The 15,855-nt window shown below is 44.1% G+C and overlaps 2 protein-coding genes across 2 annotated transcripts in view; both read left to right on the top strand.

Moving 5' to 3' along the window:
• FNDC7 (fibronectin type III domain containing 7) overlaps positions 1 to 10,423 on the top strand; it is a 29,580-nt gene extending 19,157 nt beyond the window's left edge. The window contains exons 10-13 of the mRNA XM_063624412.1: positions 946 to 1,206; positions 5,176 to 5,205; positions 9,446 to 9,514; positions 9,598 to 10,423. Of these exons, the coding sequence (XP_063480482.1) occupies positions 946 to 1,206; positions 5,176 to 5,205; positions 9,446 to 9,477 (323 nt within the window). The 3' untranslated portion in view covers positions 9,478 to 9,514; positions 9,598 to 10,423. The remainder of the gene's footprint in view (positions 1 to 945; positions 1,207 to 5,175; positions 5,206 to 9,445; positions 9,515 to 9,597) is intronic.
• A 3,846-nt stretch (positions 10,424 to 14,269) lies between these two features.
• Positions 14,270 to 15,855, top strand: part of STXBP3 (syntaxin binding protein 3) — a 67,772-nt gene continuing 66,186 nt past the window's right edge. Inside the window, exon 1 of the mRNA XM_063624431.1 lies at positions 14,270 to 14,466. Coding sequence (XP_063480501.1) covers positions 14,418 to 14,466 — 49 coding nt within the window. The 5' untranslated portion in view covers positions 14,270 to 14,417. The remainder of the gene's footprint in view (positions 14,467 to 15,855) is intronic.

Here is a 15,855-nt window from a genome sequence, read left to right on the forward strand (position 1 = left end):
CATCTCGGCAAAACTGGTTATTCAATTAAGGCTGAATGCAGTTAATTATACTTAAGTTTAATGCCACCAAAATCAAATAAAGCCAGGGCATTATGAGGGATCTTGACAAGGATTCTGTGCCTTTGACTCACAGTTTGAATCACGTACAATATGTATCTGCCAATTTTTGGACCTTTCTGACTCACCATTGTTCTATATTAAAAATTCATACTGCACGCCACCTTCACACATGGATTTCTCTCTCTCTCTCTTTCTTTCCCTCCCTCCCTCCCTCTCTTTTTCTCTTTCTTTCTTTCTCTCTCTCTCTTTCTTTCCCTCCCTCCCTCTTTTCTCTTTCTTTCTTTCTTTTTCTTTCTTTTTTTCTTTCTTTCTTTTTCTTTCCCTCCCTCCCTCCCTCTCTTTTCTCTCTTTCTTTCTTTCTTTCTTTCTTTCTTTCTTTCTTTCTTCTTTCTTTCTTTTTCTTTTGACAGGATCTCGCTCTGTCACCTAGGCTGGAGTGAGTGCTGCGGCACAATCATAGCTCACTGCAGCCTTGAACTCCTGGCCTTAAGCCATCCTCCCGCCTCATCCTCCCAAGGGGACCACAGGTGTGCACCACCACAACTGGCTAATTTTTTCTCTTTCTTTGTAGAGTCAGGGTCTCCCTGTGTTGCCTAGGCTGGTGTCAAACTCCTGGGCTTAAGCAATCCTCCTGCCTTGGCCTCCCAAATTGCTCGGATTATAGGCATGAGCCATCATGCCCAGCCACCCATGGATTTCTGATTATGTGGCCCACCATGAAAATAACTTGAGTACCCCTTCAAATCTTGCTCTGATCTAACCAGCAATTAATCCTGTTACTTAGACTAGATTGCTTATATTTTTTCCCTGCAGTAATCAAGGCCATTTTTGGATGGTGATGGAATAAAACAAGTGATTTTGTGTTTCTTTATTTTTATTGCCTAGGTGCCTGCTGCCCTTTGGGGGTGAAATTATATAGGCTGGGCCCTAATGGCATCCGGATCTACTGGCAAGCCTCCAGGGGCTCTGCCAATTACAGCACTGACCTCTATGGCTCCAAAGGCATTTTCACATGCACCCCGAGTGCTGGCCTCAGTTTCTGTGATGTCACTAACATACCCTGTGGGGATGTATACACTGTGATGGTCTCACCAGTTGCTGAAACAGGATTGAAGCTTACTTTCTGTCCAAAAAAAATATATTCAGGTAAAGCAAGTTATGATAGTTTATCTAAAACTAACCCTGAACTCAGATCTGTGAATTAAGATGCAATCAAACTTATTTGCTATGTATGAAGGGCACAGAGGGCATAAAATTTCTTTTTTTTTTTTTTTTTTTGAGACATGGTCTCACTCTATCACCCAGGCTGGAGTGCAATGGCACGATCTTGGCTCACTGCAACCTCCACCTCCCAGGGTCAAGCGATTCTCCTGCCTCAACCTCCCGAGTAGCTGCAATTACAGGCACCTGCCAACATGCCTGAGTAATTTTTGTATTTCTGTAGAGATGGGGCTTCAGCATATTGGCCAGGCTGGTCTTGAACCCCTGACCTCAGGTGATCCACCTGCCTCAGCCTCCCAAAGTGCTGGGATTACAGGCATGAACCACTGCACCCAGTCGAGGGTATAAAATTTCTACACAGCGCAGGCAGATTCTGGCTGTGGAAGACCCCAACATTCTTTGGAATTGTGATGCTTTATTTTTATTTAATTTAGAGATTATCTTCTCTGTCCCACTCTTCCCCTTCCTAAAAAGGACTAGATGCTTGCTGCTTAACTAGCAAATTTAAGATAATTTTCTGCTTTGAGATTTAGGGATAGATTTTTTAACATATTCTTATTAATAATGATAGACATCCTGGGATTTTGGAAACTAGGAAACTTGAACTTTTATTTGCACAGACTGAGAATTATGACTGAGGAAAAGTTAGAGGATCAGAAAAAATGAATTTATAAATCACAAGCTAGGCTTGGCAATATGAGTGGGCAGACAGTCTGTGATCACAAAACATGGCTGTCAGCAACTACCATCTCACCAGAGCTGGCAGGAAAACATTAGCAATTCTCTGCTCTCTGTTCCAGCACCTTCTGCTACCTTGCCCAGGGCACAGTCATATATTTTTCATATATTCCTAGAAGAAAAAAGATGATGGAGCCCTAGAATTTTGCAGGTGAACACAGAAAAAAGAATAAATATTGGCTCACAAGCCCTTACTGATAGCCAGAATCTAAAATTTCGAATGATATGTAGGTGACAGGAGGTTCAGGATGGCCCTTGGTGATGGAAGGAGGACAGTTCCTCCCAAGGGGCTGTTCTCATTGTCCCTGACTGTCATGCTCTGATTCCTTGTTTTTCCATTATTCGGTCCACAGGACAAGCTGGCCCAAAGCATAGTCCTATGGGAAGAGACAGGAATAGGTTCCTGGAGTAAGGCTGAGCTCTTAGGAAGATGAGTCTATAGCTCAATAACAATACTGCATCATAACTGCATAATATTTGATAATTTATCCAGTGGTTTCATATTACAAATCTCATCGAATGCTCAAAATATGCTATGCTGTAGGCTCAACATATTTCATTATCTCCACTTTATAAATGAGAAAACTGAAGCTCAGAGGCTCCCAAATCTCTATCTACAACTCTTCTCTTCTCCTGACCCCTAAATCCATATTCAAATTTGATACCTCCACCTGGAGGTGCCCAGGCATTTCAAACCCCTCAGGGGCAAAAGGAACTCCTGATCCTCTGCTGTTTCTGATCTTCCTCCCATCGTCCTTGTTTCAGGCACATTAGCTAAAAACCCTGGAGTCAGCTTCTGTCTCCCTCACCCTCCATATCTAAGTAATCTTGAATTCTTGTCCTGGTCACCTGCATGATGGTTCCTGAATCCAGAGTCTTCTCTTCATTCCCACAGCTACTGCTATGCCTCAGGGCCCTCACCACCTCTCCCCTAGACTACTGCACCAGTCCCATCTCCCTGTCCTCACTCCAGCCTCTGTACAGTTACCAGAGTTATCATTCCAGGACACTGGTCCAATTGTGTTACTTTTATGCTGCCACATCTTCAAAACTTTTCCATTTCCCCATAAGATAACATTCAATCCTCTGGGCATGGCACTCACAGTCCCTTAGAATCTGTCCCCTGTCTACTTATACCTGCACTGTTCAATGGAAATTTAATATGCGCCATGTATGAAAAGTTAAATTTTCTAGTAGTCATATTAAAAAAGTAAAAAGAAAGAGGTGAAATTAATTTCATAATATATTTTAGTTAACCCAATATATCCAAAATATTATCATTTTAACATCTAATCAATGTAAAAATTATTAATAGATATTTTGTGTATTTTTCATACTGTCTTTGAATCTGGTGTGTCTTTTGTACTTATAGTACATTTAGTTCAAACTAGCCACATGTTCAGTAGCTACCTGAGTGTCCACTGTACTGGACAGAGAAATTGTTTTTTTTGTGGGGTTTTTTTGTTTGTTTTTTATTGAGAAAGGGTCTTGCTTTGTCGTCCAGGCTAGAGTTCAGTGGTGCAATCACAGCTCACTGCAGCCTTGACCTCCTGGGCTCAAGCAATCCTCCTGCCTCAGCCTCACAAGTAGCTGGGACTATAGGCATGCCCCACCATGCTTGGCTAATTTTTAAAATTTGTTTGTAGAGACAAGGTCTTGCTTTGTTGCCCAGGCTGGTCTCGAACTCCTGGGCTCAAGCAATCCTCTCGCCGCAGCCTCCCAAAGAGCTGAGATTACAGGCATAAGCCATTGTGCCTGGCCTGAACAGAGAAACTCTAGGCTCATTCCACAACATCTGTCCTGAGAGGACTCTATTCTCTAGTCTAGGCATCTGGATCATTCACGTGTGCCTGCTCCTGCCACACACACCTCCTATTCTATGTCATGTTCTGGAGCTACTGCAGTGCTCTTCTCTTTGCCCGGAATTCCACCCCACTTCCACCAAGAGAAATCTACAGACCCCAATTTTTCTTGTCTGTGAAGCCTTCTCCAATTATCATAAGCGGAGTTAGCCCTCTCTCTCCCTCCTTTATGACCCCATAGCACCCTTATCTGTACTGCAACATATTACTGTGAATTGAATGTGTGTTATTTCTCCTAATAAATGATTATCTGTTTGACTCCCAGTACGTAGCACGTAACTGTTGCCTGATATATTTTAAATTTAAAAAAGAATGAATCAATGAATTTATGCACCTATGATCATACAGCTAAGTGAGTGATGGAAGTCTTTTGTTCTTTCTCCTGCTCCATGCCCACAATTTCACCCTTAGAGAGTCATTCCTCTGAAGGCTGGTTAGCCACCAGAAGTCCTTGTGAGTTAGAACTCAAGTTCTTTGATGGGATGCCATCTCAAGCCTGTAGCCATTTCAGCTTAGTAACATTAGGTATCTAGACTCAAGTTAGGAAATCCTCCTTTGCTCAGTGTCCCTGGTAAAAGCCATACATTTGGGAGATGTTTTTTGGTTTTGTTTGTTTGCAGTATCAGTGATGTCTTATTCTGATAATCAGGACAATATTGTAAATGACAATAACAACTAATATTTATTGAATGCCATGTGCCAGGCACTGTTCTAAGGGGTTTACATGTATTAACTCAGTCCTATAACAAACCTATCAGCTTGGCATTCTTTTTTTTTTTTTTTTTTTGAGATGGAGCCTCGCTCTATCACCCAGGCTGGAGTGCAATGGCGCGATCTCGGCTCACTGCAACCTCCGCCTCCCGGGTTCAAGCGATTCTCCTGCCTCAGCCTCCTGAGTAGCTGGGATTACAGGTGTGCACAACCATGCCCGGCTAATTTTTGTATTTTTTGGTAGAGATGGGGTTTCACCATGTTGGCCAGGCTGGTCTCGAACTCCTGACCTCAGGTGATCTGCCCGCCTGGGCCTCCCAAAGTGCTGGGGTTACAGGTGTGAGCCACTGCGCCCAGCTGAGCTTGGTATGCTTATTCTTACTGCTTTTCAGATAAATTGAGGCACAGTGAAGTGACTTGCCCAGGTCATACTGCTAGTAGTATCTCCTTCTCTTATCACCCAAGTTCGTTCTTGTTCATTTTTTGGTTTACTTTCCTTTTATTCTTTCTTAAGTTAAATCTTCACTATCTTAAATACATAAATGAATATATTTTATTTTAAATGCTTGTGTTTCTATTACAGTAACTTGCTCTGGAAGTACACTTGGAATGGGTAAGTCATTTTTCTCATGAATAAAATAGAACAGGATTTGTGTTGCTCCATTTTGGGGTTACTTAATGAAGTCAGCTGACTTTGCAATGAGAAAGCAAATGCTTTCTTTCTTTGATACAAGGGGCTCCTGCTCTCTTATCCCATAACTTTTTCTCCCCATTGTAGTGCCTCCTCTCAGATTCCACCAGTTGAGATGAATTTCTTTGAATTCTGAAGTCTTTTTAGTATTCTAGGATCCTACAGGAAAATGTAAATAGTTTTGGGAGGGGCAGTGGCTTCATCCCTCACACTTCAGAAAGTGATTCCCAGCTCAGCTGTAAACTGGAGTCACCTGGAGAGCTTAAAATTAACTGATGTCTGGTTCTGTCCCCAGAAAGTTTGATTTAATGGGTCTGGAATGAGAGCTGGGCATCAGGAGTTGTAAAAGCTCTTCAGGTGATTCTGAAGTGTAGCCAAGGCTAAGAACTGCTACTTTAGAGCCGTGCTTCTCAAACTTTATTGTGCACACACATCACCTGGATCCTCGTTAAAGCCAGATTCTGATTTGGTCGGTGCAGGAAGCGTCTGAGACTCCGTATTTCCATAAGGTCCAGATGATACTGGCAATGCCGAAGCTGCTGGTCTGACCACACATGGAGTAGCCAGGAGTTAGAGAGACTCTGTTAATGGCCTGCAGAGAGCTACAATGTTTGCTCCTGGTTTGCATGGGTGGGTATACCCCGTGGAGAGAGAGGGTGCTGAAAGGGCAGCTGGAATAGAGAGAACCCTCACTGCCTCCTCGGTTTTGCTCAGGGATGGTCTTGTCTAGGCTATTTTGGTTGCCCCCACAGAGATGACTCTTGGCAGGGCAGTGGAGATGAGCAAATGGAGCCATGAGTGCTGACCCAGTGAGCAGTGTATGCTGCCTCATGAGGAGTCCTTGCAACAGCCTTTTAGAGGACAGCTTGGTCTGGCGCCTTAGGAAAAAATCCCCTGGGAATATTATCAACCCCAAACTACAGAACTTCTCTCCTGCCCACCCCCACCCCACCCCTCCCCATTCCATTCAAACATGGCTGATTTCGAATGGTGTGAGTGTAAATGAAGCCTTCCTGCCCATAAACCCCACTGGACAGCCTTCCAGTTGGGGCCGGCTCCCCACCCACACCCCCTTCCACTGGCAGGAACTGGGTCTAGAGTCTCCACTCCCTGTCCTCTGCCTGGGCTCCCTTCCTCTCCCAGTTTATTGCTTCTCTGAGCACAGCAGGATACACACTTTTCAATTCCTGTCCCACCTGCAGGTCTGAAATAAGCACAATCCTTATTAATTTTTCAAGAGTTTTTGTTTTCTATGACTACAAAAAGGAACAGACTTGGCTTACTGAAAACAAACTGTGAGGACACTTCTAATTATAAAAAAGTCTCCCAAAGTACTAGAGACCATAAGCCCTGGTCTTCAGTGAAAGGTACATGGACCTAGGTCTGCATTCTTTAATCAGTATCCCCCTGAGACATAGAGGTGTGGTAGAAGTGTCCTAGGTCCCCAGGGGAGAGGAGTGGTGTATGATATATTGGCCTTGCCTATGATTTTGTTAAAGGAAGAGTTTCAAATAAAAACAAAAAAATAAAAATTTAAAAATGTAAAAAAAAAATTTTTTTAAATGTTTGAAAACAAAGAATGTCTATGTTTTAACAAAAAACACAAAAGGTGGGGTGGCAAGGAGAGCAGGCATGGTGGCTCACGCCTGTAATCTCACCACTTTGGGAGGCCAAAGCGGGATTGCTTGAGCCCAGGAGTTGGAGACCAGCCTGGCCAACAAAATGAGACCTTGTCTCTACAAAGTGTAAATAAAGTAGCCAGGCATGGTGGCATGTGCCTGTAGTTCCCCTGTAGTCCCAGCTACTTGGGAGGGTAGGGTGAGGGGATTGCTTGAGCCTGGGAGTTCAAGGCTGCAGTGAGCTATGATAGCACCACTGCACTCCAGCCCGGGTGACAGAGTGAGACACCAGCATCACCAGAAAGCTTTTTAGAAATGTACAGTCTTGGGCCCCATCCTGACCTACCAAATCCCCAGGTGATTCGCGAGTGTATTCAAGTTTGAGTAGCACTGCTTAGGTACTGCTCTCAAACTCTGCTGTGTATTAGAATCTCCTGGACAGTCAATAATGAATGCAGAGGCCCAGGCCCTGGCCCAGTGACGTGCCTCTATATTTCCATCAGGTTCCCAGGTGATTTTGATACATGTGAAGTTTGAGGAGCACTGCTTTAGGTCACCAATGTCCTCTTTTCTGTCCTTCTAGGCTTCAGCTTATCCTCACTGTTCCCTTCCTTAGGCAGGGCTCAGTCTTTAGCCTGAAATCTGCCACTCTCTTGAAGTAGATACTTGTAGAAATCCTGTAGGAGCCAGGCACAGTGTCACACACCTGTAGTCCCAGCTATTCAGGAGGCTGAGGTAGAGAATCACTTGAGCCCAGGGGTTTGAGGCCAACCTTGGCAACAAAGTGAGAGCCCCCCTGCTCTCAACGCCATCTCTCTAAAAAAAAAAAAAAAATCCTGCAAGGCCCTCAAAAAACAAGAGTAAGCCAGATTATTTGAGGGTTTCTAAGGTCATATGGAAGTCATTATATCTAGGAGGAAATTCTAAATTGCTGTCTTCAATTTCAGCATTTCCCCTCCCCAAACACAGGGCAAGTCCAATCAGGTCCCTGGGCTGACATTGGAGCCTCTGGATATGCTAAGGGGAGCCATGGGAATCTTGCTGGTCTAAGACTTTGGGTTTTCTTTGACTCTTGGAGTATCCTAAAGCTTTTCGAACTTTTTTTTTTTTTTTTTGAGATGGAGTTTTGCTCTGTCATCCAGGCTGGAGTGCAGTGGTGCAATCTCAGCTCACTGCAACCTCCACCTCTGGGATTCAAGTGATTCTCACGCCTCAGCCACTTTGGTAGCTGGGACTACAGATGTGCGCCACCACATCTGGCTAATTTTTGTATTTTTAGCAGAGATGGGGGTTTCACCATGTTGGCCAGGCTGGTCTCGAACTCCTAGACTGATGTGATCCACCTGCCTTGGCCTTCCAAAGTGCTAGGATTACAGGGGTGAGCCACCGAACCGGCCATAAACAGACTTTTTAAGAGAGATCTGGATTCAAATCCTGCCACCATCACTTGCTCTTAGTCAAGTTGTGTAAATTCTCTCTAAGCCTAGGTTTCCTCATCTGAAAACTGAAGTAAATAATAATCCCTCATAAAAGAAAATAAGAATTAAATGAGAATGTAAATTATTGGACACAATAATAGGCTCATAACAACTACTTAATAAATGGTAGTTGTTAATTCATATTCAGTCTAAGCTCGTATCACATTCTATTATGTAACAATTATTAACATTTTAATGTGCTACTTCTAACTAAGACATTTGAATTTTAACCTTGGTCCTCATAATACACTCCCTCATTGATTCTCTAAGTGTGGTCCTGGGGCCAAAAGCATCAGCATCAGCTGGGAACCTCTTAGAAATGCAATTTTTCAGACTCTTCCACAGACCTATTGAATCAGAAATTCTGGGGCTAGGGCCCAGCCTTCTTTGTTTTAACAAGACCTCAAAGTGCTTCTGATGCATGCTAAAGTACAAAAAGCATGGCTTTAATTCAAGAAATCTATTTCAATGCTCGAAATTTGATGCAAGTTGGAAGGGAAAGGAAAAAAACAACCTATTTGAGGTGATAGGGGCTCTAAGAAGAGGTAGATAGATGGGAGGGGTTTGTGCCTGACATCACACCATGAGCAGGGGCTGGGGGTGTTCCTTCATCTTTAGGACCCAACATGTTTCAGTGTCACCTGCACATCCTGGGCAACTTTGAGGAAGTTTCCTCTCTGTGACATACTTAGCAGCTAAACAGGTTTATGTTCTCCGTATAAAACTCCCTGAGTCATTAAAATTTTGGAGTTCCCTGAGGAGCACAGCAAGTTGGCCTGGGGGTGGAAAGGAAAGTTCTTTTGTTTTGAACCAGCAGTCTGGGATTAAAGAGACTCTGGGAGGATTCATTTGGTGAAGCAGGAGAGAGATTTCTCTGGTTAGAAACTGCTTATCAGTTTGAACACTTTGTCAGTTGTCATAGTATCATGTTTACTTGCCGTGAAGTGCTGCAAAAATAGCATTTCAAATCAACATACACATAAAATCTCAGACACTGGTGCTTTTTAAGAAAATGTCTGCATATTGAATGCATCTTTTACTGCTTCCCTTCCTTACCCTTTTCAGTGATTTATAGAGGGAAGAGAAACGAAGAATGACAAAGTGAGCCCCAGATAAAAACAAAAACTTGACCAAGTGAGTAATGTAAATTGATTTTGTGTGATTTTATGGCAAAGTTTTAGGTCTTTGTTTAAAATGTTTTCCCATTTGTCTTGCAGAGTTGTCTCATTTGTTAGTGATTAGAGATGGAAAAGATCTACTAGAATGTAGAATAAAAATGCCTCTAAGATAGGAAAAGCTCCTTTGGCCTTTAGAAGAACAACTCTGACTCTGCTTCCTGAGGGCAAGGTCAGGTGTGTCCTCACCTGCATAGCAGTTGGAGATCTGCTATGTGAGGACTCTGGAGAGAAATGAATCCAGAAAGTCCCCTGGATGGCTGCTAGCCTGATTCGGCACACTGTGAGAACCCTGGAAACAAGAAAGGTCTGCTTAGCAGAAATTCTGAGATTTCACATCCAGACACACCACAGACTTCAACACATCCACTTCATGAGTGTTTTATTGACAACAGCACTCGCCTGCAGCCCCCTCAGGGACTGGAAATGTTCACTCCCAGAAAGTCAAGCCACCCACATGCAGACAGCACTTATCCCAAGACAAACCTCCAGCAGGACTTCAGTATAGGTTGGAAAGCAGTAGCTGCCAGGGCAACCTGAGATAACAAACGCCCTCACTGCAAGTTAGGAGCAAAGCTGAGCTGCTTGCAGGCTTCGCTGAGCCAAAGCATCAGGTGGCGTGACATCTATGGGAGCATCTGGGAAAGCAGAGCTGCCAGCCTGTTGCTAGAAGGATTGCAGTTATGCTTTCTGCATGAGAGATGTCAAATGGAGAGCCTCAAATTGTGGCCAACTGATATACATGCATCTTTTGGGAGGGGGACCATCAGTCTTATTGGCCATATCCCCCACTCATACTGTAATTACTTTTTTCATCTTTGGAGGGGGAAGGCAATGAAATATAATATAAATCTCTCATACCTAAAAAAAGTTTGTCCTTCAAATATCAGTAACCTAATTTAAAAAATGTGAGTAGACTTGTATAACACACACACTCACATGCACACACACAGTTACAGTGCTTGCTCCCCAAACACATGGCTACGGAGCCAAGAATGTCTGTAGTTAGGAACAACCATCAAACTCTGCCCAGGGGGAATTGGACCATGGAATTAGGCTTGAACTAAGCATGGAAGAAAGAACAAACTTCCCTTTCTGTTCTCTCAACTTCCTATCAATGCGCGCTGCAAGAGAGAAGTGATATGCTTTCTCTATGAGACTGATCAGAGATACGTAATGGGTCACTAATAAGAGATCTTCCCCAGAACATCTGTACGTGAACGGAGACAAGCCAAAAGTATATATCTCTAAAACTGGAGTTGAAAGCATCAGAGAGCACACCTAATACCCTACAAATACCAAGGCACAGAAAGTGAAATAGCCATCTGCCTAGCTAGGCACCTAAGGCTGAATTGTTTTGGTCAGAATGCCATAGAAGAAAATGTGATCCACAGTGGGTAAAGATAAAATCAGGTTATTTAACGTGTATATAGCACAAACTACTGGCTTGTAAGTGCTCTCCATATGCTCGTTTTATTCTCATAACAACCCTACAAGCTAAGTAATAACACTATCTCCTTTATACAGGTAGGGAAAAACAGGCCCAGAAAGGTCAAGTAGCCCACCCATGTTCACATGGCTAATCAGTTCAAACACAAAGTTTCAGGGAGAGAAGTAAGTAGCATTGATTAGACCTGCTAATTAATGCTATCTTTTAGTTAAAATTTTAATTTTAATTCTTATGGGTACATAATAGTTGTATATATTTATGGGGTACATGTGACATTTTGATACAGGTATACAATGTGTAATGATCAAATCAGGGTAATTGGGGCATCCATTACCTCAAGCATTTATCATATCTTTATGTTAGGTACCCATGATATCTTTTGTGTGTGTTTTTTTTTTTGTTTGTTTGTTTTTTTTTTTTGAGAAGGCGTCTTGCTCTGTCACCCAGGCTGGAGTGCAATGGCGTGATCTCAGCTCACTGCAACCTCCGCCTCCCAGGTTCAAGCGATTCTCCAGCCTCAGCCTCCCGAGTAGCTGGAACTACAGGCACCCGCCACCACGCCCAGCTAATTTTTATACTTTTAATAGAGACGGGGTTTCACCATGTTGGCCAGGATGGTCTCGATCTCTTGACCTTGTGATCCACCCACCTTGGCCTCCCAAAGTGCTGGGATTACAGGCGTGAGACACCGTGCCCGGCCTCCCATGATATCTTTATGGAAAATATTTCTCTAGATTATTATGAATAAGTGATCGCTTATTAGAGGAGATCTGGGAATAGGATAGTGAGTGAGTGATCTGCCCTAACTCAAGTGCGTGTACATTCAACCCTCAGTTATTTTGGCCATTTTCCTGCTCTGAATTATACAAAGCAGCTTTTCATCCCTGGCCAGTGTTAGCAGATTTTACCTTCTACTTTGCTGTGTCACGTTTAGGGAATCCAAGTTCATTTTTCAATTTGTTTAGGCAAGCAAACTAGAGGAGACGTAGAGAAACAGCTTAGGGAGCTTATGCAAAACTAGGGGAGCCTGGGAGGATACGCAATTTGGTACACTAGAAAGAGCAGTGGCCTTGGAGCCAGATGGATCCAGATCCTAGCTCATTTTGAGATTTTTCATGATTTATTTAATCTCCCTGAGATTCAGTTTTCTCATGTGTAAAATGGCAATAGTCATCTTGCTGGGCTGTTGCGAGGTTTGAGATAATATATTCATATTCAGCACACAGGTGCAATGAAACTGAGGTGTTTGAGGTCACACTGCTAGTAAGAGGCAGAGGCAGATTTTGTGGGATGTAAACCTAGGCCTACGTGCAGTTAAAGACCATGCTTGCTCCACTATTCCGCAGTGCCACCAAGGACTGTGGCTTTCAGGAGCATGAGCCAGAACTGCACCCCATGTGACCAGAGTCAAACTTCCAACCCAGAGGGACCTTGTGTTATTCCCTGGCACCTGGTCATTCTCCTGAAGGGTAAGAGATGGAGGCACCTCACCCATCTCACTCTTCCCTCTTGTTCTGGCTCTTCAGAGCAAGGGGCTTCACCTCAGAAGGGTGAATCTTCCCTGGCACATATTTTTCTTATGGATTGGGGCTTCACCCTGCTAAACTAAGCAGAACCTAACTTAAAATGAAAAGGGAGAGGGAAATCATTATGTGCACTTGTTTAAAATATTGAGCAACTGAATCAATTTACAGTAGGTTTAAAGGAGGTCAGGGCTCCAGCTTCTATTCTCATATAAGCCTTGAACAGAAAAACCACTCATGCCATAGGTTGTGCCAGAACCCATTTTATGGCCGTTTTTATTGTTAGAGACAGGGTCTCATTCTGTTGCCCAAACTGGAGTACAGTTGCATGATCATAGCTCACTTGAGCCTGGAACTCCCGGGCTTAAGCAGTCGTCCTACCTCAGCCTCGCAAGTAGCTATAACTCCTCAGCTTGCAGGTAGCATGTGCCATCATGCCCAGCTAAGTTTTTTATTAATTTTTTTTTTTTTTTTGGTGGAGACAGCAGTCTTGCTATGTTGCCCAGGCTGGTCTTAAAACTCCTGGCCTCTATCAGTCCTCCTGCCTAGGTCTCCCAAAATGCTGGGATTACAGGTGTGAGCCACCATGCCCAGCCTGTTCTTAATTCTTAATTCTCCTTTTCTCCCCTAAAAATTGCAGGTTACCCCACAGACTACTCTATTGCTTTCCATGTAGCCCAAGCCTGATCTTTGTTCCCACTCCACCACTAAGTGCATCCTTGGCAAGTTACCTAACTTCATTAAGAGTCAGTTTCCTTGTTGTGAGTGTTGCTTTGAGGATCAGTGAGGTAATCTACTTAGCATGGTGCCTGGCATATGGTAAGCAAGCACTCAGTAAATATTAGACATTAGTAGTAGTAGTGGTAGTATCTAACTACTTCTACTTCCCTGTGTGACCAGTTTGAATCGTTACAGCCACTGGTTCTTTGCAACTCCTTCTAGGAAAGCCTACTTTCTGCTAATGTCATATGGTTATCTCACAGTTAGGGCTCTTAGCAACTAAACTGATCTAACTTACGTTTGATGACTTTGATTCAAAGTCCCAAAAGAACCATCTCAGTAAACAGATCTCTGCCTAAACTTTCTGAGCTCAGATCTCCTCCTCTGTGAATCAACTTTCAACGATAATTTTAGATTCTGAAGCATTAACAGGCCCTCCCTACATTTGTTGCATAAATTTGTTAATAAATGCTTATTGTTTTGTTGGTTCATTTATGTATATCTTATCATTAAGGCATTCAATTTTTAAACTAAGTTTTAACTACCTGCAGCATTCCAGGAATTGTGCTCTTTAATTAATTACAAATTCTTCAGGGGAAAGAGTCGATCTCTCATTTCTCTGAGCTTCCTAAAAGTCCAGCACAGTTCTTGGCACACTGGAGGGTACCTCAGTTCTACGCAATTACTGTGTCCTTGAAAAAACTAATGAAATAAACATTCGGGGACAGTACATTTTCCACTGGGTAGTTGGGCTGGCTACTGAGTGAAGTCTATTATGAATCGCCTTGCGAAGTGAAGGGTTCTGAAAAGGGGAGGATCCTCCAGTCTTCGTGTCTGTGTGAACTCGGAATTTCATAGACGGCCTTGGCTCACCATCGGTTTGGCACTTCGCGTTCCTAGGCCACAGGACGTCGAACCTCGGCGACAGCAGCCTCCCGCGAGGGGGCGCCCGACTTCCCACGGAGGTTCCACCTGTACTGCGCAGCCTCCATCCGGGAGTGGGCGGAAATTCCCTTGCGGACGCGCGTGACGTCGCCGGAGGGCGAGGTCTGCTAGAGGGGGTGAGGCATGCCCCTGCAGCAAGGGGCGGGGCCACCCCAACGCCACTTCTGCGGCCAAAGTAGGTTGGGAGTGGAAGGTGGTGGCTGCTGCTCCGCAGTGTCGGGAAGATGGCGCCGCCGGTGGCAGAGAGGGGGCTAAAGAGCGTCGTGTGGCAGAGTGAGTGCGGTGGGGTAGGGGTTGAGAGAGGGAAGGCCGGGAGGCTGCCGTGCCGGGCCTCGTTTTGCAGCCTCAACCCAGCGGTCTGTTGAGGAGCCGCCGCGAGCACTTGTTGCTTTGGGACCTGTATGAGGACTTCTTCCTGCTTTCCTGCCCTGCCTTGTTCCTTGCCAGCACCAGGGATGGGCGGGGTGCGACGGGACGCGGCCTTCTCGTTGGCGTCGGGCACCCCCTCGCCTTGGCCGCGCTCTGGCCGCGAAGCTCCGCCCCGGGTGAGCCGCCCGGCCCGGCTTTCCCTCCCGCGGAGCCCGTGCGTGTCCTCGGCCGCGCTCCCCACTCTTCTCCGCTCCCGGCTGCTCTGCACCAGTTGGGGATGTCTCTCCATCCGAGACAATCCGGGCGCTGTTTATTCTGCCCCCATCTCCACCCCACACTGGAGTTTGCAAGGACTGTTTATTCTGCTTATTCGTGTTAGTATCAACCGTGCTTTTCAAAAAACCTCACTGTTTACAGACTCCTCTTCCCCTATTCCGAGAGGAGCCTACTTTCTGAAAAGTTCTTGAGAAGGAACCGTTGGAATGACCGGTGTCCAGCCGTGACATCTTCCTGCATAGCCTGGGCAAGAGCCGCTCCTTCCCTTTTCCCTACACTCTCGGGGGCCCCTCCCTGCTGTTAGGACCGGACTTCTTATTGGTTATTGATGTTCTGCGGTATCATCCACAACTTTCGTAAACATGGCTCCAAACCTAGGTCTGGCAGGTTAGAGAAAGAATGAAACCACCCAACAGGAATAACCATCATTGTTTGGCACCTCTGAGTTCAAAATAATTATGGCCTAGTAGTGGAAAGGGAGTAGCATCTAATTAGTATTTCGTAGTCCAACTTGTTGAACAAAAAAACAAATGATTTAGTCAGCAGAATTCTGGGAGTTAGAGTTCCTTGTCTAAAATTAAAAATCCAAGTCAGTAACTGAGATAGTGCTTAACATATAGCAGGCACTAAGCAAATGTATAAGTAGGTGAAAAATATGAAATTATCTTTTAAAAAATTAGATAATTTTAAGGTTGGCATTTGCTTTTTCAGGATTTACATGGCTGACTTAAGATTTGAGGATGTTTTAAAACAATGGTATTTAAATACATTTATGTGAAAATGGGTAACAAATTGTGTTGTATAAATAATTTCCAAGATATATATGTGATTAACATCCGCATGCATGTGTTTAAGCCAGTTTTTTACATATTGAATCATAAGCTTTTTCCCTTTTTCACATTTTCCTTCTGATCCTCATACAGCTAAAGACATTGTTTTTATTATCTGTCATTCTGTGACTTCCTTTTTTTTAAACAACTGACATTGACTCAACATTTTTCATGTTGCTTCACAATC

The sequence above is a fragment of the Symphalangus syndactylus genome, chromosome 12, assembly GCF_028878055.3.
Source record: "Symphalangus syndactylus isolate Jambi chromosome 12, NHGRI_mSymSyn1-v2.1_pri, whole genome shotgun sequence".
Lineage (NCBI taxonomy): Eukaryota > Metazoa > Chordata > Mammalia > Primates > Hylobatidae > Symphalangus > Symphalangus syndactylus.